Genomic DNA, 23874 nt, shown 5'->3' with positions numbered 1-23874 from the left:
TTTGCTCTTCTTGGTTTTGGTATGTCATTGCAGCCTAAAAGGTTCTTTGTTAATTTTGACTTCTGATATCCAGTGTATTTATTAGCAGTTTTTCAAATTGTGCCTTAATCCTTGAAGTTGCCCTTGAGCCAGATGAGCAAGCAGAGAGCCCCGCCTGTGGTCCTTCTTGCAAATCCTTCCTGGAGTTTAGATGATTATCACTCCTGTGTAGTGCTGTCCTCTCCTGCAGCCCTCATTTCCCCAGAATCTGCTTCAGCTTCTTTATTTAATAGACTAGAAAAATGAGGCCCAGCCATTTGTGTGACTTCCTCAAAGCCACCCAGCTCAGAGTAGCAGAACTAGGATTCAGATTCAGGTCTTTAGGAAAGACTCTTTCAAACGTAATATAGAAGTCAGAATATAGGGGCGCCTGGGTGGCTCAGTCAGTTAAGCATCCAACTCTCGGTTTCAGCTCAGGTCATGTTCTCAGGGTCATGAGATCGAGCCATGCTTCGGACTCCATGCTTAGTGTGGAGTCTGCTTGTCCCACTCCCTCTGCTCCTTCCCCCACTCGCACACACATGCTCTCGCTCGCTCTCTCTCTCAAATAAATAAAATCTTTTTTTTAAAAAGTCAGAATACATTGATAATCACTGGAACACTATTAAAAACATAGATTCTTAGGTCCCAAATCTGCCCAACTAAATCAGAATTTCCACAAGGAAAGCTGGGTAATCTGTTTATTTAAAAATAATTCTTATCATCCTGGAAGTTTGGAAACACTCCTTATTTGTTATTTCCCAAAAAGTGAGTTACCTTACCCAAAAAGTCTAAAGAGTTTAGTGTTCCAGGGACACCTGGGTGGCTCAGTCGGTTAAGTATCCAACTCTTGATTTTGGCTCAGGTCATGATCCCAGGGTCCTGGGATCGAGTCCTGCATCGGGCTCCCTGCTCCGCAGGGAGTCTGCTTCTTCCCCTCCTTCCCACTTGTGCTCTCTCTCACTATCTCTGTCTCTCTCAAATAAATAAATAAAATATTTGAAAAAAAAAGTTTAGTGTTCTAGAGATGTGTTCTTAGTAAACCCATGCTGACTCTTGCTAATAACATCTTTATTTTCTGTGTTCTTCACCAACTAATTAATAACCCATTCTGAGATTTTGTTGGCTATCACCTTGACACTCCCCCCTATATAATTTCCACAATTTAGCTCTTCCTCCTTTTGGAAAAATGGGACAGTAGAATCCCACTTCTAGTTTTTTAAGACCACTTCCAGCCTCCCATGATCTCCCAGGGAGTACTGACAGTCATACATGCAAGGTCTTTCAGTTGCCTGGCAGATTGTGGGTCTAGCCCTAGTGATCTGAGCTCACACGAGGCTGGGTGAGTGAGTGCCTAGAGCTCCAGTATGTTCAGACCCAATCCCTCACTTACCTGGGTCATTGCCATACCAGAAACTCACCCTCCGCTAGGGTGGACTGACTCAGAGCCAGGGGGATTTCTGGAGACTTCTGTCTGCCTCAGACTCATGCTGAGGCTCTTACTGAGTCTCCCTAACTATAACCCATCAGATCTCTAGTTTTCTGACCTTGGTCTCCAGCACTCCAACCTGGTAGACTCAAACAATGCACATTAGATGACAGGGACTATGCGAGGGGCAGTGGAACAGAGCAAAGTAAGACACGGCTCCAACTAGACCCATCTGAGCCAGTCCCCACATCTGACCTCTAGCTCCAACCCCTCAACCTATGTCTGAATTGCCTTTATTCAAGGGCCAGGATCTTGTATTTTTGCCTCAGAGTAAGTAGGATATTGCACAGAATAAGGATGTCAGCTCCTGGTTATCCTTTTGGCCACCTCTCCATACTTCTGCATTGGTAGAAGCGTTTGGGAGTTTAAAGGACCTTGGCATGCTGCTTTCTAACATTGCCAGTCCCCAGATCTTTGCATGGCATCTCTCCCATCATATGGTTCTCACACTTCTCTGCCAGTGGACCTCAGGCTCTTTGCATCATCATTCCCAGACCTTAGCTCTACCTTGAATGCTGGCTGCATCAAGGCCCTTCTCTTATCCACGACAAATAGACTTGCTTTTGTGGCTCCCTTGTGCCTAGAGCACATTACCCAAAGTTTTGAAGAACACTAATCCTATGAGACATGCTGAGAAAAGGGGTGAGGGAGGGAAAAAAATCCCTGGTTAAAAAAGCGTGGGAAATGCTGTACTGAAGAGCTTTGAAGAATCACAGTGCCCTTTAGCATATTAAATGAAGGCTATGTGAAACCCTGTAGCAGGACTGCTTCAGTTTGTTTAAGTGCTGTTCCCAACCTTCCATTGTGTCTTGTGGTTACTGTAATATAGGTCAGTTTTCACCTACCAGGTATTAACACTCATGGAGTTCGTGTTCCATAAAACCCACCTTGAGAAATCCCAGCCTAAACAGTGTTCATTTGTCTCGAGTGGACTGTATTGTAAAATATTTCATGTTGATATAGACAGAGCCTAAATTGTGTCTTCCTTATGTATACATTTTTATTATAAAAGGAATATAACCACATCTCAAAAAATTTAGGGAAGAGAGAATTATTTTAAAACATCCATAATTCCGACACCAAATACAACCTGTATCACAGGGGTTCTTAATCTTGGTAATATATGCACAGACAGAATTCAAGGGTCCATGAGTGTAGATGGAAAAAAAAATTACATCTCCATTTTTACTAACCTCTAGCTAAAATTTAGCATTTGCTCTGGTAATAAACACTGGGAACAAACCACAGTAACACTGGCAGTACTTGGGTCTTCATCAGCAATAGAAATTATAGTTTTTTCTGTTACATTACAGTTGTTGCTAAATCTCCAAGAATTATTTATGCTCATCACTATTTCAAAAATGTTACTTGACCTACCCTTATACATTTTTGTCTGTGTTAATAAAGAAACATATATTCCTATAGCACCCCAATTTGTTTTTTTATATTTGATAACTGTATTCAACATTTTTAATAATCTTTTCTATTTTGTTTTTTGCATTTAAAATGTCGGGGTCCCTGGGTGGCTCAGTCAGTTAAGCGTCCAACTCTTGATCTCAGCTCAGATCTCGATCTCAGAATCATGAGTTTAATCCCCACATTGGGGTCCATGCTGGGTGTGGAGCCTACTTAAAAATATAAAATAAAATAATATAAAAAAGAAATCAAATATCATTCTGAGAAGGGATCCTACCTCACCAGACTGCCTAAGGGGTTTGTGCACAACAACATGTCAAGAATCCCTGCTGTATTATGCACGTCATTTTATATCATTATAATCATTGTAGATAGACACAGAACAAATGATATAGAATTGTATATATATTTACATAGATACATGTATATATGTATATATTTACATGTATAATTATTTATACACACACAATTCTGTATCCTTTGTTCAATAAATATATATCACAATTGTTTTTTTTTAAAGATTTTATTTATTTATTTGAGAGACAGAATGAGAGAGAAAGCACATGAGATGGGGGGAGGGTCAGAGGGAGAAGCAGACTCCCCACTGAGCAGGGAGCCCGATGCGGGACTCGATCCAGGGACTCCAGGATCATGACCTGAGCCGAAGGCAGTCGCTTAACCAACTGAGCCACCCAGGCGCCCTCACAATTGTTTTTTTAAGTCTCATTTTTTTAGGCAGATACAGCATAGTTTACTGACCCCATTCTTCCATTGTTGGATTTTAAGTTTGTTTCTTGTTTTTAATTCTTACAAGTAACTTTTCCTATATTTCTGCTTATTTCCTATGCTCAGTTCCCAGACCTATACTAACCTTGTGTCCTGTGATACCACCTCACAGTAATTCTAGTTGAGTGTAAAGACACATGATCTCCCTCGTAGCACACATCAAATTTCCAGAAGTTTCTAGCCTAGTTTGTTAATCTGATTGACGGTTCAGATAAAGTCTGTTGAAAAAAACTTTATTTAAACTGTTCACTCAATCTCATTGTCCACAGGGACTCTTAACTTTTTCTCAAAGTCAAAGGCCTTTAGATATTATTTTAAGAAGAAGAAGAAAAAAAAAAACAGTTTCTTAGCAGAGACTTACTTTTCCAAAAGTGATGGGCTAATTCACTTCTCCATCATTTGGGAGTGACGGTGGTTCTCCCAAGCACCAGGGTTTGTCCTGGAGGGCTTGGCCCAGGGAGCCCGGGTGGCTGGGCATGCCACACAGATTACCTGTGACTGTTGCTAAAAGCTCCCGGATTGCTCTTGTAGGGATGTCAACATTCGCCCAAGTATTGACACTGAACTTTAGGTAAATATGGATTTTTGGTTTTTGTCTCAAATGAACCAAAATAGGTTAAGCCACTTTTTATGACTGTGGCAAGCATTAGGTGGTCACCTTGAGGGCTATAAATGAAACTTGAGTAGCTTAGCATCTGCGGTCGTTAATTACTGATATCTTACAGGCTCATCAGTTAGCATCCATGCAAGCTCAGGCTTATAATGGGGGGAATGCCAACCCCCCACCTGCTAGTAACGAGGAAGAGGAGGATGAAGAGGATGAATACGATTATGACTATGAATCCCTGTCTGATGGTAAGAGAAATACAACCCCATGCTGTGTGCGGGGAAATGACGGGATGCTTTTCTGTTGTGGTTTTTTTGTGTGTGTCTTTTTTTTTTCCCCAAAAAAAATGAGTCTGGCACGCCACAGGCCAACAAGGCCAATTGTTGTAATCACTGTCCAAGAGTTCCTAAATCCCATTGCTTAGTGAGGAGGACCAAGCAAGGAAAGGGATTCTGTAAGCCGCTACAGCCAACGTTCAAGGAAAGAAGAGGAGGGTGTAGGAAGCAGCACAGGGGTCATTCCTGACTGGGTTTCTGAAGGAAAAGGTGGAAAGGCAGCAGAGAGACCCCATTCTCACCCTTTCAGTTTCTGACCCGGCTAATGCTCTCGCAGGAATGCTGGGGGCTGGCTAGTCTCACTCCTCGCCACCTGCAGGGGGCAGCATCACAGTCCTGTGCTCTCTGCTCAGCCCTCTCACCGCCGTCACTCCTGAAAAAACAAACAAAAAACAGCATTTCGCTTCCCTTTCTCCCTGGTTCTCACATCACTAAAACAACAAGATATTTCCATCTGGCTCCACCAAAGGGACAAAACATGGCTGATGGTTAATGGCACAAATACCACATGAATGAAGTTATCTACAGATTACAGGTGAAGAATTCCTCTTCCATGAGAATTAGACTTCACGTGTGTCTCATTTGTACTAAATTGGCTATAGATTGCAAAATGTTTTCTAGGTACCATTGCTAATGGTAAATGGTTTCATTTCAGCAGCTTTTGAAAAGCAATGCAATGAAAAATTGCCAAAATTTCTATTTACATAAATAACATTGCATGTGTAGAATATATTACGTCTATGTCGGATAATTGTTTTGCTAATATATAGATATGCCCAGACCAGCAACCATTTACCATTGGCATTAAGACAGCCACGCTACCCTCCTCCAAATATCTGCTGCTCATGCTCCAGGACTGCCTGCCCCCTAGTTCTCTTGAGTTCCGTAAGCTTCCATCAGGACCAGCAGGTATAGCCCAGTCTCCTTTTGCCTCCCAAATACAATACTAGTCTATGTCTATTTAATATTTGTCCTCAGTAATAGCTGATTGCTTCATACCATCCACTAAAAGCCAAATTTAGGGGTGCCTGGGTAGCTCCGTCGTTAAGCGTCTGCTTTCAGCTCAGGTCATGATCCCAGGGTCCTGGGATGGAGTCCCACATCAGGCTCCCTGCTCCGCAGGAAACCTGCTTCCCCCTCTCACACTCCCCCTGCTTGTGTTCCCTCTCTCGCTGTCTCTCTCTCTGTGTCAAATAAATAAAAATCTTTTAAATTAAATAAATAAATAAAAGCCAAATTTACTTGACCTGAAATCCTATCAGATAATGTGAGGGGCATATACTCTAATGGGAAGGTAAAAAGAGGGAAAATGAAAAGAAGTCATGATAATTTCTTGTATCCTATTCCTGAAAAGTTGTGGGAATATGAATATTCTCATATTGACTTATTCTTCCCCATGGAACTCTATTATAATTATGATAATATTGTCTCAGAAGAACAAATTTATTCAAATAAGAAACAAAAACCACACACACTTAAAAAATCAACCAATCCAGATGTCATTTGCCCCTGTGAGAAGTTAGTTTGGTGGAAGATAAATTCACTCGCTCTCACAAATTACTCCTATGTTTTTTCTGTACTTTTGAGAACAGGAAGAAGGGACTTTTCTTAATTATTATTATTATAAGAGTTTTTGATAGGCAAATAACAAAATGATCAGGTATTTATTTCAGTTAGGAGAGTAAAATTTAAGCCATACTCCACTGAATATCTAAGATAGTTGCATGCTTGTTTAAAGCCTGCCTGTGCTGGGATGGGGACACATAGAAAGGGGGCCTCACTAGGTCCTGCTTCAATAAACTATGAGACATGGGGTCAATGTCCTATCTCCACTCTAGGCCTTATGACCCTCAAATGTGTAATGAGAAGGTTCTGTTCAGTGTTGGCTGGTGTTCTCCCTTCTTCTAGCACTAACACCTAAGATCTATGACAGCTGAAGGCCACTGCCCCCACGTGGGTATTTCCCATTTCGTTGACAGATTCCTCCAACTGGCTGATTCCCATACAGGCCTTGTAGTTTTACCATGACTAGTTTAAGCTAGTAGTGTTGAGGTTTCCTTAAGCTACTGCTAAATGCCCTGTCAATCTTCCAGTCTTGGTTGTGGTTTGTGTGGTGCCTCCCTCACCTCTGTGCAATCCCTCTACCAGCTTCACATCCTCTAGCTAAGAGGAGAGGGAAATGAACACCTGCCTGCTATGGATAGAACCATTTGGAGCTTATAGGGGGACCTCAAAGGTTTCTCAGCTTCTTGTAATGATGGGTCCCTTTGAGAAGGAGAAGTAGAAGCTGTGACCAGTCCCCTCAGAGAAACAAATGTGCTCTCAAAATTCTGCATACAGTTGCAGGAGTGTGGCTGGCCTTCTGAGGCCCTTACAGACGTCCCAGATGAAGAGCTCACCTGTCGAATCTGGGTAGCCCACTTTATCTCTGTGACAGCTCTGGTCCTCAGTTATCATGTCTATAAAATGAGAGAATTAGTCTAAAGCCTCTTTGAGCTATTAAAATGTGATGATTCCTAACCACAAAGTTAATTCCAGAAGATCTAAAGGAAGTTGCCAATGAGGCCCATGTGTTTCACGAATCCCTACTCTGCTTTTGGCCAATTAGTCCTTCATGAATATTTATTTAATTAAATTCCATTAACTAAATATAGATTAATTTTCTTCCAACCTTGCTGTTTATCTTGATTAGCTTTGAACAAGCAGTAGAGGACAGATTTGAACTTGCAACTTAATACAGACATTCTATGACAGTGACTGCATGATTCTAACAAATTAATCTATGTCTGGGCGCCTGGGTGGCTCAGTTGGTTAAGCGACTACCTTCGGCTCAGGTCATGATCCTGGAGTCCCGGGATCGAGTCCTGCATCAGGCTCCCTGCTCAGCGGGGGGTCTGCTTCTCCCTCTCCCACTCCCCCTTCTTGTGCTCTCTCTCTCTCTCTCTCATTCTCTCTCTCAAATAAATAAAATCTTTAAAAAAAATTAATCCATGTCTGTGACATAGTGCATTACTGGGAATGTTATGATAGTCAGTAACTGAAAATATGTAATGTGAATGTGGCAATATGATTAACATTAACAATGTTTGCATTTCTTTTATTGCTAGCCCTTGCATCCCTAACAGTCAAAATATTAAATCAATAGAGGATTTCTTTCATTTATTTTACAATCTAAGCTATTGTTATTTATGCTTTGCTTCATACCTTAGTTTAATTTATCTGGCTTTTTGTCTTAATTTTCCTTACTTTTATCCCCTTTCTGATTCTGTTTTTCTATAGCAGATGTCCTTACTGCTTCTCCTGCTCCTAACAGTCAGGAAGGTAAAGCCATTTGAAGTGGGCATTTTAACTGCATGAATGTCGGCATTCTGTGTCCAATATCGTAGGCCTATTAGCATGATGAAGTCATGATACTTACATGAGTAAAAATGTAATAAAATGATTGATCTCATTTACTTCTTGGCAGCCTGTGTGGCCTTATTTGGTATAAGGATATGTTGGTCTAAGCATTTATGGTCTGATGAGAGCGTGAACCTTGAGTGAAAAATGAGACCTCTTATTTTTCATTTTAAAAGAGCATAACTGTGTTGTACCTCTAACACCTTTAAGGTCATTTTGAATAGAAATACCAAAACAAGACCAAAGTGTAAGATTATCTGTCATGCTTTAGCTATTGTTAGATATATGTTAATTTCTATCCTCAAGGTTTTCTCTTAATAAATTCATAAACAATTATGAAAACTTTACTTTCCAATTAAGTAGAATCATGAAAACTGCATTGCAAATAACAGTATCTTTTTTCCCCAGGTTTTGACATTTCCAGAGGTAAAAGAGGCTAATAGCTTCATTTTAAAGTGAGAGTGATTAACTCCTGTATGCGCCATCTAGAAGTGCTTCTACCACTAAGTCCTCCCCAGACTTGTGTACTGAGGCTTCTGACACATGTGTGTCTAAAGTAAGGTTTGCAGGGTCCTAATGATCTGTATGGACATGAGCCTTCTCATTTAGATTATGTCTGTAGAGTACCAAAACTACTGGTAAATGAGTCCATTCAATCCAAAATAAATACATCATTGACCAGATTTAACAAATTTTAAAAAATTATACTCCAAACCATCCCTTTGGTAACATGTAGCCAGAGCCTCAATCTTAACAGATAAGCACGAGCGTCTGGATATCCTTGCAATGATATAGACATAGCTCTTAAGTGAAACATCGGGTTCTTGTTTGCTAAAGCCTGCCCACTTATTTTCAGACAACATTCTAGAAGACAGACCTGAAAATAAATCATGTAATGACAAGCTTCAGTTCGAGTATAATGAAGAAATCCCCAAGAGGATAAAGAAAGCCGATAACTCTGCTTGCAACAAAGGAAAGGTGGGTGAATGGTTTCTATTAAGTTACACTTGGGCCATGGTACTCTTGTCAGTTGTGGGTAGAATTTCACTCCCACCCTGTCCCTTTCCTTCACATTTCCCCCTCGCTTTCTCTTAGATGCCAAAGCCCACATGGTGATGCTATGGGACACCCATCTGCCATTTGTAGAAGGTTAGTCACTGGTTCATCCAACCAATAGCTGCAGAAGGCATAGAGCGTGGCAGGCAATGAGGTGGCGCGGAAGGTGGTTTAGTGATGGAGACAAATACACAAACAGTGCTTGTAGCTGAGTACAAAGACCAGTGACTACACAGTGTTATCAGAGGATCAGGGAGGATGATGTTGGAAACGAAGATATGACCAAGCAGACAAAAACAGGGCATTTAGGCCAAGAGGACAGCCTGGTACATTCAAGGAATTTCTAGAATGTTTAAAGTGTTTGGAATGACCAAGCCGATAAACAGGGCTCAGACTGTTAAGTGTTCACAGAGGAATGACACGGAGAATGGAAATCTAAATGAGATACCCAGACCCTGCTTTCAAGTGCCTCACACTGAGTAGACTCTGAGCAGATCTGCAGACATGGTTGTAGTGAGTGACATTGTTGGAGAGCCAGGTAATAAAGTATGTCAAAAATTGGAGCCATAGGAGGGCGGAGCAAGATGGCGGAGGAGTAGGAGACCTGGATTTCATCTGGTCTCAGGAATTCAGCTGGATAGGGATCAAACCATTCTGAACACCTACGAACTCAACAGGAGATCGAAGAAAAGAATAGCAACAACTCTGAACAGAAAAGCCACCACTTTCTGGAAGGTAGGACGTGTGGAGAAGTGAATCTGAGGCGATATTTGGGAGGATAGACCACAGGGGAGGGGGCCTCCGTTGGCCGCTTCTGGCAAGTGATAGAGCCGCGGAGCACAAAATCGGAACTTTTAGAAGTCGGCTTCACTGAGGGACATCGCTCCAGTGGCTCAGCGGGGGGTGGAACCCTCGCGGGACAGTGTGGTCTCAGGACCCTCGGGGTCACAGAAAGACCAGGGGTGCCTGAGTGCGGCAGAGCTCCCAGGTATCGGAGCGGGGAAGCCGGCTGCAGAGACCGAGCCGAGGCGCGGGCTCTCAGCTCCGGGTTGCCATAAACCGTGATCCGCGGCCCAGTCGGGCCACTGCTCCTCCAGCAGGGACCCAACAAGTGGCAGATCCGGGGAGACTCCCCTTCCTCCCCTGGGAGGAGTGGCGCGGGAGCTCACCGCAGGGATCTGCTGGGTTTGGAGACTCCACACCGAGTCGGGTGCCAGAGATAGAAATGCCAGTCACAGGCCGGGTGAGCACGGAGTGCAGCCGGAGACCGGGGATACAGGAGTGACTGACTGCTTTTCTCTGGGGGTGCACTGAGGAGCGGGGCCCCGAGTTCTCAGCTCCTCTGGGGCAGAGATTGGGAGGCCACCATTTTCACTCTTGTCCTCCAAAGCTGTACCGAAAGCTTGCGGGGAACAAAAGATCTCAAGAGCAAACCTGAGCAGATTACTTAGCTCAGACCGGCAAGGGCGGGGCAATTCCGCCTCTGGCAAAGACATTTGGAAACCACGGCAACAGGCCCCTTCCCCAGAAGATCAGCACAAACAGCCAGCCAAGACCAAGTTTACCGATCAGTGAGAATTGCAAAAGTCCAGGGCTAGGGGAATACTGCACATAGAATTCATGGCTTTTTTACCATGATTCTTTAGTCTTTCAAAGTTAATTTTTTTTGCCTTCTTTTTTTAAATTTTTCTTTTTCCTTTTTTCAACCAACATCTTATCAATCCCTTTTTTAAAAAAACATTTTTCTTTTTCATTTTGAGAGTCATATTCTATCCCTTCATAGTAATTACCCTTATTTTTGGCGTATATATATAAGTTGTTCTCTTTTTAAAATTTTGAGATACAGTTTCTTCTAACAGATCAAAATATACCCTAAATCTCTAGTGTATGGCTTTGTTCTAGTCTCCTGCCTGATCACATTCTCTCCCCCCGCTTTTATTCTTTCGTTCTTTTTTTTTTAATGTTTTTTTTTAAGATTTATTTATTTATTTATTTATTTGAGAGAGAGAATGAGATAGAGAGAGAGCATGAGAGGGGAGAGGGTCAGAGGGAGAAGCAGACTCCCCGCTGAGCAGGGAGCCCGATGTGGGACTCGATCCCGGGACTCCAGGATCATGACCTGAGCCGAAGGCAGTCGCTTAACCAACTGAGCCACCCAGGCGCCCTTTTCTTTCGTTCTTTTCTTTTAAATCCTTTTCTTTCTTTTTTCAAACAATTTATCAATTCCTTTTATAAAATTTTTTATAATTTTCATCTTTATAGTCATATTCCATCCCTTCATCGTATCAATCCTTATTTTGTACATATATAAGTCTTTCTTTAAAATTTTGGGAGGCACTTTCTTTTAACAGACCAAAATACACCCAAAATCTAGTGTGTGGCACTGATCTATGCACCAGCCCGATCATATTTGATCATATTCTGGTTTTTTTGTTTTGTTCTGTTTTTGTTTGTTTTTATCTTTTTCTTTTTTTTTTCTCTCTTTCCTTTTTCTTTCTTTTCTCCTGGTTTCAGGTCTTTTCTGATTTGTTTAGAGTATATTTTCTGGGGATGTTGTTACCCTGTTAGCGTTTTGTTCTCTCATTCATCTATTCTCCTCTGGACAAAATGACAAGATGGAAAAAATCACCTCAACAAAAAGAACAAGAGGTAGTACCGTCTGCCAGGCACCTACTCAATACGGACATTAGTACAATGTCGGACCTAGAGTTCAGAATCATGATTTTAAAGATCCTAGCTGGGCTTGAAAAAAGCATGGAAGTTATTAGAGAAACCTTTCTGGAGAAATAAAAGAACTAAAATCTAACCAAGTCGAAATCAAAAAGGCTATTAATGAGGTGCAATCAAAAATGGGGGCACTAACTGCTAGCATAAATGAGGCAGAAGAGAGAATCAGTGATATAGAAGACCAAAAGATGGAAAATAAAGAAGCTGAGAAAAAGAGAGAAACAACTACTGGATCACGAGGGCAGAATTCAAGAGATAAGCGATACCATAAGACGAAACAACATTAGAATAATTGGGATCCCAGAAGAAGAAGAAAGAGAGAGAGGGAGAGAAGGTATATTGGAGCAAATTATACCAGAACTTCCCTAATGTGGGGAAGGAAACAGGCATCAAAATCCAGGAGGCACAGAGAACCCCTCTCAAAGTCAATAAAAATAGGTCAACACCCCGACATCTAATAGTAAAACTTACGAGTCTCAGAGAAAAAGAGAAAATCCTGAAAGCAGCTCGGGAGAAGAGACATGCAACCTATAATGGTAGAAACATTAGATTGGCAACAGACCTATCCACAGAGACCTGGCAGGCCAGAAAGGACTGGCATGATATATTCAGGGCACTAAATGAGAAAGATATGCAGCCAAGAATACTATATCCAGCTAGGCTGTCATTGAAAATAGAAGGAGAGATAAAAAGCTTCCAGGACAAACAAAAACTAAAGGAATTTGCAAACACGAAACCAGCCCTACAAGAAATATTAAAAGGGGTCCTCTAAGCAAAGAGAGAGCCTAAAAGCAGCATAGACCAGAAAGGAACACAGACAATATACAGTAACAGTCACCTTACAGGCAATCCAATGGCACTAAATTCATAACTTTCAATAGTTACCCTGAATGTAAATGGGCTAAATGCCCCAATCAAAAGACAAGGCTATCAGATTGGATTATAAAACAAGACCCATTGACAGGCTGTCTGCAAGAGACTCATTTTAGACCCAAAGACACCCCCACATTGAAAGTGAGGGGGTGGAAAACCATTTACGATGCTAATGGACACCAAAAGAAAGCTGGGGTGGCAATCCTTCTATCAGACAAATTAGATTTTAAACCAAAGACTGTAATAAGAGATGAGGAAGGACACTATGTCCTACTTAAAGGGTCTATCCAACAAGAAGATCTAACAACTGTAAATATCTATGCCCCTAACATGGGAGCAGCTAATTATATAAGGCAGTTAATAACAAAAGCAAAGAAACACATTGACAACAATACAACAATAGTAATAATTATAATAGAAACAAAAGCCCAGGGCCAGATGGCTTCCCAGGGGAACTCTACCAAACATTTAAAGAAGAATTAATACTTATTCTCCTGAAACTGTTCCAAAAAATAGAAATGGAAGGAAAACTTCCAAACTCGTTTTAGGAGGCCACCATTACTTTGATCCCCAAATCAGACAAAGACCCCGTCAGAAAGGAGAATTATAGACCAATATCCTTGATGAACATGGATGCAAAAATTCTCACCAAAATACTAGCCAATAGGATCCAACAGTACATTAAAAGGATTATTCACCACGACCAAGTGGGATTTATCCTTGGGCTGCAAGGTTGGTTCAACATCCACAAATCAATCAATGTGATACAATACATTAACAAAAGAAAGAACAAGAATCATATGATCTTCTTAATAGATGCAGAAAAAGCATTGGACAAAGTACAGCATCCTTTCGTGATCAAAACTCTTCAGAGTATAGGGATAGAGGATACACACCTCAATATCATAAAAGCCATCTATGAGAAACCTACAGCAAATATCATTCTCAATGGGGAAAAACTGAGAGCTTTCCCCCTAAGGTCAGGAACGCGGCAGGGATGTCCACTATCACCACTGCTATTCAACATAGTATTAGAAGTCCTAACCACAGCAATCAGACAACAAAAAGAAATCAAAGGCATCTGAATTGGCAAAGAAGAAGTCAAACTCTCACTGTTTGCAGATGATATGATACTTTATGTGGAAAACCCAAAAGACTTCACCCCAAAACTGCTAGAACTCATACAGGAATTCAGTAAAGTGGCAGGATATAAAATCAGTGCCCAGAAATCAGAGGCATTCCTATACATCAACAACAAGACAGAAGAGAGACAAATTAAGGAGTCGATCCCATTTACAATTGCACCCCAAACCATAAGATACCTAGGAATAAATCTAACCACAGAGGCAAAGGATCTGTACTCAGAAAACTATAAAATACTCACGAAAGAAATTGAGGAAGACACAAAGAAATGGAAAAACGTTCCATGCTCATGGATTGGAAGAACAAATATTGTGAAGATGTCAATGCTACCTAAAGCATCTACACATTCAATGCAATCCCCATCAAAATACCATCCACTTTTTTCAAAGAAATGGAACAAATAATCCTAAAATTTGTATGGAACCAGAAAAGACCCCGAATAGCCAGAGGAATGTTAAAAAAGAAAAGCAAAGCTGGCGGCATCACAATTCTGGACTTCCAGCTCTATTACAAAGCTGTCATCATCAAGACAGTATGGTACTGGCACAAAGACAGACACATAGATCAATGGGACAGAATCAAGAGCCCAGAAATGGACCCTCAACTCTATGGTCAACTAATCTGTGACAAAGCAGGAAAGAATGTCCAATGGAAAAAAGACAGTCTCTTCAACAAAAATGGTGTTGGGAAAATTGGACAGCCACATGCAGAAGAATGAAACTGGACCATTTCCTTACACCACACACAAAAATAGACTCAAAATGGTTGAAAGACCTAAACGTGAGACAGGAGTCGATCAAAATCCTAAAGGAGAACACAGGCAGCGACCTCTTTGACCTCAGCCGCAGCAACTTCTTCCTAGAAACATCACCAAAGGCAAGGGAAGCAAGGGCAAAAATGAACTATTGGGACTTCATCAAGATAAAAAGCTTTTGCACAGCAAAAGAAACAGTCCCCAAAACCAAAAGACAACTGACAGAATGGGAGAAGATATTTGCAAATGACATATCAGATAAAGGGCTAGTATCCAAAATCTATAAAGAACTTATCAAGCTCAACACCCAAAGAACAAATAATCCAATCAAGAAATGGGCAGAAGTCATGAACAGACATTTTTCCAAAGAAGACATCCAAATGGCCAACAGACACATGAAAAAGTGCTCAACATCTCTCGGCATCAGGGAAATCCAAATCAAAACTTCAGTGAGATACCACCTTACACCGGTCAGAATGGCTAAAATTAACAAGTCAGGAAATGACAGATGTTGGCGGGGATGCGGAGAAAGGGGAACCCTCCTACACTGTTAGTGGGAATGCAAGCTGGTGCAACCACTCTGGAAAACAGTATGGAGGTTCCTCAAACAGTTGAAAATAGAGCTACCATATGATCCAGCAATTGCACTACTGGGTATTTACCCCAAAGATACAAATGTAGGGATCCGAAGGGGTACGTGCATCCCGATGTTTATAGCAGCAATGTCCACAATAGCCAAACTGTGGAAAGAGCCAAGATGTCCATCGACAGATGAATGGATAAAGAAGATGTGATATATATATACACAATGGAATATTATGCAGCCATCAAAAGGAATGAGATCTTGCCATTTGCAACAATGTGAATGGAACTGGAGGGTGTTATGCTGAGTGAAATAAGTCAATCAGAGAAAGACATGTATCATATGACCTCACTGATAGGAGGAATTCTTAATCTCAGGAAACAAACTGAGGGTTGCTGGAGTGGTGGGGGGTGGGAATGATGGGGTGGCTGGGTGATAGACATTGGGGAGGGTATGTGCTATGGTGAGCGCTGTGAATTGTGCAAGGCTGTTGAATCACAGATCTGTACCTCTGAAACAAATAATGCAATATATGTTAAGAAAAAAAAAAAGAAGAAGAAGAAGATAGCAGGAGGGGAAGAATGAAGGCGGGGAAATAGGAGGGGATGAGAGATGATGGACTCTGAAAAACAAACTGAGGGTTCCAGATGGGAGGGGTGTGGGGGGATGGGTTAGCCTGGTGATGGGTATTAAAGAGGGCACGTTCTGCGTGTAGCACTGGGTGTTATGCACAATGAATCATGGAACCCTATGTCAAAAACTAATGATGTAATGTATGGTGATTAACATAACAATAAAAATTTAAATAAAATAAAATTGGAGCCATAGAAGATGCATACTCAGTTATCTCTCATTCAACAAGTATGCATTCACTGTTCCACATTTAAGACACTGGACTGTGCCCCAGGGCAAGATGAGGATGAGTTAGGCTCATCACTGGCTCTCAGAAAATCCTGACTCTGGGAAAGGTGTTGGGACATGTATACGGATGGATACAGAGCAATGCGAAACACACTGTGACATGTGAAACGAACAGATAAAGACCTTTGGGGATTCAGAGGTGGGTGGGCATATACTTCCTGTGTAAACTGGGATCATTTTTCCCTTGATAGGTTTATGACATGGAACTGGGAGAAGAATTTTATCTTCCTCAGAATAAAAAGGAAAGCAGACAGATTGCACCAGAGCTTTCTGACCTTGTCATCTATTGCCAAGCGGTAAAATTTCCAGGTAAGGGTGGGCAATATCATCTATAACATTTAAAGATAGCGAAAGGTAAAAATGTGCTGTTGATTTAATTGGACATTGCGAATGCTTTCAAAATAACTAAATTGTGTTACCAAACTCATTGTTACACTACCTTCTAAATATTTATTATTATTATTATTATTAGCTTTGATGGTCATGAGGAAAAATACCATAAAATGTTTATTTTCCAGATGTCATGTCTTTTCATAATAGTTAATAATAATGATAATAATAATATTTATAACATCTAATAGCTAAAATTTAGTAAGCCCTTCAGTGCCAGGATTTGTGCTAAGTATCTTACATACATCAAGTTACTGACATCCTAATAATTCTGTGAGGTAGGTGGGTTTATCCCCATTTTTAAAGAAAATGAAATCTGAAGGAGACACACTGGTCCAAGTTTTTCTGATGTATCATCTAAGACTCTTTTGTTTGAAAGTGGTAGAAATTGACTTAAGCAAAAAGGAAATTTATTGGCTCCTGTATTGAAACATGAAGGGATATACAAGTTTCAGGTACAGCTTGATCCAGGGCTTCTCTTTCCCCATTTCTCACTCTGCCTCCTTTGGGTTGGGCCTGTTCCCTTTGTGGTAGCAAGGCGGCTGCAGCAGGCTAGCACCACATGTTTCCAGATCAGCTTCCATCTTAGAGCCTCTTCCAGAAATTTCAGCACCAGTTTCATTGTTTTCCATTGAGTCCTTTGCCCATCCCTGAACCAGTGCCTGTGACCCAGGGAACGCAGAGCTCTGACAGTCGAGGGCCAATGGCACATTCCCCATCTCTGATCTGGGTAGTGAGGCTCCACCTGAATCACAGGGCCAAGGATGGGATTTCAGTGGGAGAGTAGGTTTTCCCAGCTTGCTATTTCTAGAAGTTCATGATAAACCATTCCTCCCCCCAAAAATGTGCATTTCCGTTAATACAAGGTAAACTGTGATTCTGAAGCCTATCTCCAAAGTCCTGCTCTTAACCCTTGCACGACCATGTCCCTCTTGTTAGGGTATGATCTCAATGCACTCACCCAATTGTGTGTCCCACAAATGGGGCAGCAGGGGCTGCAGGGCAAACAGGAGAGTCCATAAATATATGGAAGTCAGAAAAATTCATCTCCTTAGACTCTGAAAAAGGATCCCCTTGTGCAAAATTTCTGAGGATGGGAAAGCAGCTGGAATCAGGAGATTCATTTAAATGTTGGGAAACGGGGTATACAAACTTGGCCTAGAGAAGGGAGTTGACATTTCAGCCCTGCACGTGAATGCAGATCCTGGCCTCCAGAGGCGTCTCTTAAGCCCCACTTCTCACACTCTGCCCTGCAAACAGGACAAAGGTATTAGGCTATTAAAAAATTAGGTAATAGTGGTCTTTTCACACACATGGAAAAAATCACAGATAGAACTTCCTCAGTTTCAAGCTTTCGCCCCTTAACTGTTTTTAAAATTTGGCAGCTACTGCTGCTTATCTGGTAGCAAATGCTGTTGAGGAAGATGTGAATTAACAAGTAGCCATCAGAGTTTTCAAAGAAATTTAAGTACCTAGCTATTTAGGTTTTGCTTCACAGATCGTGACTTTGTCACGTTAAGTATGATATGATCATACTCGCAGCTGGGGAAATCGTTCTCATGGTGGGATTAAGTCCTCTTCCTGTCGAGGAGCCTTGTGGCCTGCATGTCCTTTATGACTGGAACAAGTGTGAGGACCACTGCATTCACAGATCAATGATCACTCACATGCTCACATTCAAGTATCACTGCATCTCTTGTTCTTTATAAATTCAGCGGACACCACACCCAAACCATTCCATGGGCTTTATCTTTTCTTCTCAAGCACGGATTAAAGAGCACAAATTCCCAAAGATATTTGAAGTCACTCTGAAAGAAAGTTTCTGTACCAAGAGAGAATTGTGGGAGAGCCAAAAGGTCCCTGGGTCCAGCTTCTGACTTGAGGCACAGGCTAAGGGTTATTTGGCTTATGTTTAAAATTCCAAGAATGCTGTTTTTTAAAAGTGTTTATATAGCACATGTTCTTTATAGGTATACTACATTTAATTGGGGGTTGTTGTTGGTTTTAAGTGATTGAAGTTTCTTACATTTTTCTCTCCCCAAATTTATTTCCTCTCAAAATTAACAAAACCATGCTGCCAGAATCTTTGTCCTAATAGTTTCTAAATATTTATGGTTATTATGCTTTGTCTCAATGCTCATGGGGAAAACACCATAAAATGTTTATTTTGCTACACTATCAACTTTAATTTTGCTACCTTATCAGTTTCAATGCATCGCACCTCCACCATTTCGAGTCCCTTCCAAGCAGCCATGTGCAAAAAAATCTTCAGAGCAGTGACACCATGAAGGTCATGTAGTATGACCTTCCCCAGAAGTAAATTAACTTCCCCAAGATCATGATCCTGCTTCAGTGGCAAAGCTCAACTCCTCAGTGGCCTTCACTGGGACAGTTATATAACTTCTCTCCACTTCCAAATTCCATATCTGTAAAAAAAAGGCATATTATGTCCTAACTTGCAGGGTGGTTGTAAAAATTATCAATAAAGTATATAATGTGATTAGCACGCTATCCAGAAAAGAATTGGCTCTCTGGGAGTGGTTTTTGTTGTCATTGGTAAATAGGCCAACAGGGCAGAAGAAGGCTCTTTGTTGCTCTCTCAGTTACTTCTGTGGGTCTCCCCAGATTCCTTCCCTTTTCTTGATCACCCAGCCCTTGTTTTCTTGCTTCCTCACCCCAAGGGAACAACCAGGCTCTTCACAAAAGGGCCCACATACCCTTTGACGCATGCCAGGATGTGTGCAAAAACCCCAGAGTGAACAGGCCCCTCACTCTAGGCCCTTGGCAGAAAACCTACTGTTACATCGTTATGCACAGAGCAAAATTCACACAAAATTTTAAGATAAAGCAGGAGAACCTCCTAGTCCAAGTGTGTGCATCTTTGTGGTTACAGATACTTAAAAGGAAAAAAAAATTAGAAGCCCCACAGCTGCTATGAACTGAGCACTTTCTCTGAGCAAGACACTCTACTGAGTATGTATATATACATGATCTCATTCAACCCTAAGCACGACCATTTTATAGATGAGGAGGGAGTGATGCAGAGAGGTTAAATCATTTATGTGAGGTCACACCGCTAAGAATAGGGTGTAAACCCCAGGGTCTGTGCTCTTACTAAGCACCGCCTTATCCTGTCTTCTCTGCTGATGTTCTTGGAAGGTATATTTTCATCTCAAAGAGGACCTCCTGCATGCTGCTTGGGCTGAAGGAGTGACTTTCTGGTGGTACGGTTGTACACAGTGGAAGGGTTTGGAGGTAACTCTGGCTTCATTAGTGCTTTTAAATGACTCTCCCTGCACTGGAGCCAGGTCTGCCTTCATTTCCTCATTCAGCAAAAGTCTGTGAAGTTGCTGCTGCACACCAGGCATTGTGCCAGGCGGAAAGGGTCAGGCAGTGGTTGGACTAGGAGTAAACTCACAAGAGAAGCCATGAACCATCAGGATCATCATCACATATTTCCCACCAAACCCTCAGACTAACCCTGTGAGCGAGTTCCTATCATCACACCCATTTAATGGATAAGGACAATGAGGAACAGAGAAGGTAGATGTTAAGCCAACATCTCACTTGCAGGAACTGAACCCAGACAGTGTGACGCTGAAGCTCAGGCTTTGACCCATTCTTTTATTGCTCCGAGTTGAGTAATTAGGTTCTGATAATTAAATATTGACTGGGGCGCTTTCTTTTCCTGCAGTTTTTCAAAATCTTTCTGGTGCACAATCAAGCGGGTGTGTGTGTGATTTTGCGATGATCATGCAGTTCTTGTCACATTTGCCTCCAGAGAGAGAGAAGTTTTGCTATCATTGCCTGCAATGCTATTATTAACTGCACTAAAAATGCTAGTAGGTCTTCTGGCCCGGGGCTGCAAGGGAGTAGTAGGACTTCAAAATAAACAGTAACAGGGATGGAAAATGTTGAGTTCCCTTGCTTGTAGTTTTTGGCTTATTTATTTTCATTTTATGGGAACAGGCCTGTCAACTCTAAATGCATCTGGCTCTAGCAGAGGAAAAGAAAGGAAAAGCAGGAAGTCCATTTTTGGCAACAATCCGGGCAGAATGAGCCCTGGGGAGACAGCATCGTTTAACAAAGCATCTGGAAAAAGTAAAGTCACCTTCTTCCAATATTTTGGCCCAATTCTGCATGCTGGATGATTCCAATACTTGACCGTCTAAGCACTTCCCTTGAACTTTTAATTTCTTTTTTTATGTTCATGAATGTTTATGTTATCTACGTGTGGTACCACTATCTTTAAAATTACAAATTTACACTTTTAACTTCCTAAAGAATAACATTTCACTGAAGACGTTCTAACAGTGTTTGCCTCAAAAGTAAAAATTGGAGCCACCTTGGAACATTCTAGTTGTTCTTGGAACTGTTCATCCTTATAACTCCAGAAGATATATCCATTTTATTTCTAATTACTTTTTATTATAAAAGTAATAAATTCTCATAGTTAAAAACTCAAACATTTCAGAGTATAATTAAAATTCCTTTCCACTCTCTCTGTCCCAGTTCTATTCCCCAGAGGTAACCACTGTTAAGTTTATTGTGTTTTGTTCAAGAAAAATAAGATTCTTTTTAAGATAATCCAAACGGGATATAACTGAACATACTTGGATAACTTTTTTTTTTCTTGAGGTTAAATTGGTATATAACATTATATTAGTTTCAGGTGTACAACATAGTAATTCGATGTTTGTATGCACTACAATAAATCTAGTTAGTTATCATCCGTCACCATATACCTGATGCCCTTCACCCATTTCACCTATCCCACCTCCCTGCCCCTTTGAAATCCACCGATCCATTCTCTGTATCCAGGAGATTTGTTTGGTTTTATGTGTTTGTTTTGTTTTTTATATTTCATATATGAGTGAAATCATATGGTATTTGTCTTTTTCTGACTTATTTCACTTAACGTTATACCCTCAAAATCCGTCCATGTTGTTACAAATGGCAGGATCTCCTGCATTTTTATGGCTGAGTAGTATTCCATTGTGTGTATGTATACCATATCTTCCTCATCCATTCATCCTTCACTGGATACTTAGGTTGTTTCCGTATCTTGGCTGTTGTGAATAATGTTGCAGTGAACGTTGGGATGCATGTATCTTTTTGAATTGGTGTTTTTATTTTCTTTAGATAAATATCCAGAAGTGGTATAGCTGGATCATACGGTAGTTCTATCTTTAATTTTTTGAGGAAATTCCATACTGTTTTCCATAGTGGCTGCACCAGTTTGCATTCCCACCAACAGTGTTCGAAATTTCCCTTTTCTCCACATCCTCTCCCACACTTGTTATTTCTCGTCTTTTTGATAATAGCCATTCTAACAGGTGATATCTTGTTGTGGTTTTGGTTTGCATGTCCCTGCTGATTATTGATGTTCATCTTCTCGTGTGCCTGTTGGCCATCTGTATGTCTTCTCTGGAAAAATGTCTGCTTAAATCCTCTGCTCATTTTTTAATCAAATAGTTTTTTTGCTCCTGAGTTATTTGAGTTCCTTATACACTTTGGATATTAACCCCTTATTGGATATATGATTTGCAAATATTTTCTCCCATTCAGTAGATTGTCTTTCCTTTTTTTTGATGATTTCCTTTATTGTGCAGAAGCATTTCAGTCTGCTGTAGTCCCACTTGTTTATTTCTCCTTTTGTTACCTTTAATTTTGGAGTCAGATCCAAAAATTCAACACCAAGACTAATGTCGGGAAGCTTACTGCCTTTGTTTTCTTCTAAGAGTTATGTGGTTTCAGGTCTTACATGCAAGTCTTTAAACAATTTCAAGTTAATTTTTTGTGTATGGTGTAAAATAATGGTCTAGTTTCATTCTTTTGCATGTGGGTATCCCGCTTTCCCAACACCATTTATTGATGAGATGATCCTTTCCCTGTTGTGTATCCTTGGCTCCACTGTCACAAATTAATTGCCCATATATATGTGGGTTTATTTCTAGGCTCTCTATTCTGTTTCATTGATCTATGTGTCTGTTTTTATGCCAGTACCATATTGTTTTGATTACTATAACTTTTTAGTATAGTTTAAAATCAGGGAGACTTGTATAAATTTATACTTGCTATAACTTTCTTCATAGCTTTCTATACATATCTACCTTAGTCTCCTTAATGCCCCCGTGGTATTTCATTGTGTGGGTAGACTGTCATTTATTTAACTGCTTCCTCACTGGTAGAACATTTAGGTTGCTTCCTGCGTGGTGGTGGTGGTAGGTGGTGGTGGTAATGGTGGTGGTTTTGGGGTTTTTGCTTTTGGGGTTTTGTTTTGTTTTGTTATTTTAAAGAGAAAAAAACAATGCTAGAGTGAACACCCTTGGGCATGTGTGGTTGTGTATTTGTATAAATTTATTCATAGAATAGACGAGATGCGGAGGCAGAGGACTTTCGGGCTCTTGATTTAAATTAGTGTTGTTACACTCATCTTAAAACACACTAGCCATCATTTTGTTTCAAGGTAGTGGACTAACAAGGAACAGGCAAGATGTATTCTGATGTGTTATGTGTTATGATTGCCTACTGGGATGTTGTTCAGGTTTATCTTTCTAAAATATTTAAAGTTTTCTACACTAATCAGAGGCTAATCTTTTGGGGGGTTTAGGTTCCTGTGAAGGAATGCGACAGGCCTGGGAGGAATCTTCTTCCCCCCTCAACCCAACCACATCCCTCAGCGCTATCATTAGAACTCCCAAATGTTACCATATCTCATCGCTGAATGAAAATGCCGCCAAACGTCTGTGTCGCAGGTATTCTCAGAAACTGATCCAGCACACCGCCTGTCAGCTGCTGAGGACTTACCCGGCTGCCACCCGCATCGACTCCTCCAACCCCAATCCCCTCATGTTCTGGCTCCATGGGATACAGCTCGTGGCGCTCAACTACCAGACAGATGGTAATGGGCCTGCTTCACCCAGAAGGGTGCCTCCCCACTGCTCTCCTCTGCATCTTATATTTCAGCAAGTGTAGTGCAACAAACAAGATTGTTAGAAGGGGGCCAGATTCCACATGGGGGCACACCATATGTGAGGGGTAAAGTACAGAGGACTGAATTTGATACGGAATTGTGCCCTGGATGTTTCAGTTAAGGCAATAGATGAGAACCATGAAGGGGCCCCTAATTGTCTCCTGTTCCCTGCCCCCTTTTTAAAGCATTTTTTAAACATACAACTGCGCTTGGTAGGGCTGTGTCCAGTTTGTTTTTAAAGATCTTTGGGGTAGAGATTTCCTAATACTCCTTAGGAAGTTCTCTTGCTAAGCTCTTGTTCTTGCCGTCAAAAAGTAGTGTTGCTCTGAACACTTGGCACGCTAAAAACATTTTAGCTTCTTGTCTTCCATTTGAGATTGAGATAGAGAATGGTCGTTGCT

General features: G+C 41.1%; 1 protein-coding gene across 3 annotated transcripts in view; it reads left to right on the top strand.

The window, feature by feature from the left end:
- The window catches only part of PLCE1 (phospholipase C epsilon 1), a 289717-nt gene that overhangs the window by 244936 nt on the left and 20907 nt on the right, over window positions 1-23874 (top strand). For 2 of the 3 annotated variants that reach the window (XM_028098722.2, XM_028098721.2), the window contains exons 19-23: window positions 4435-4564; window positions 8907-9028; window positions 16299-16416; window positions 20467-20598; window positions 23111-23401. In XM_028098722.2, the coding sequence (XP_027954523.2) occupies window positions 4435-4564; window positions 8907-9028; window positions 16299-16416; window positions 20467-20598; window positions 23111-23401 (793 nt within the window). Of the gene's footprint in view, window positions 1-4434; window positions 4565-7930; window positions 7973-8906; window positions 9029-16298; window positions 16417-20466; window positions 20599-23110; window positions 23402-23874 lie in introns of all 3 variants that reach the window. The other variant, XM_088020229.1, reaches the window with a different exon arrangement.

The sequence above is a fragment of the Eumetopias jubatus genome, unplaced genomic scaffold (genome assembly GCF_037043125.1).
Source record: "Eumetopias jubatus isolate StellerSeaLion01/CBP00866 unplaced genomic scaffold, mEumJub1_p1.0 scaffold_17, whole genome shotgun sequence".
Lineage (NCBI taxonomy): Eukaryota > Metazoa > Chordata > Mammalia > Carnivora > Otariidae > Eumetopias > Eumetopias jubatus.
This window is presented reverse-complemented; position numbering and strand designations above follow the sequence as displayed.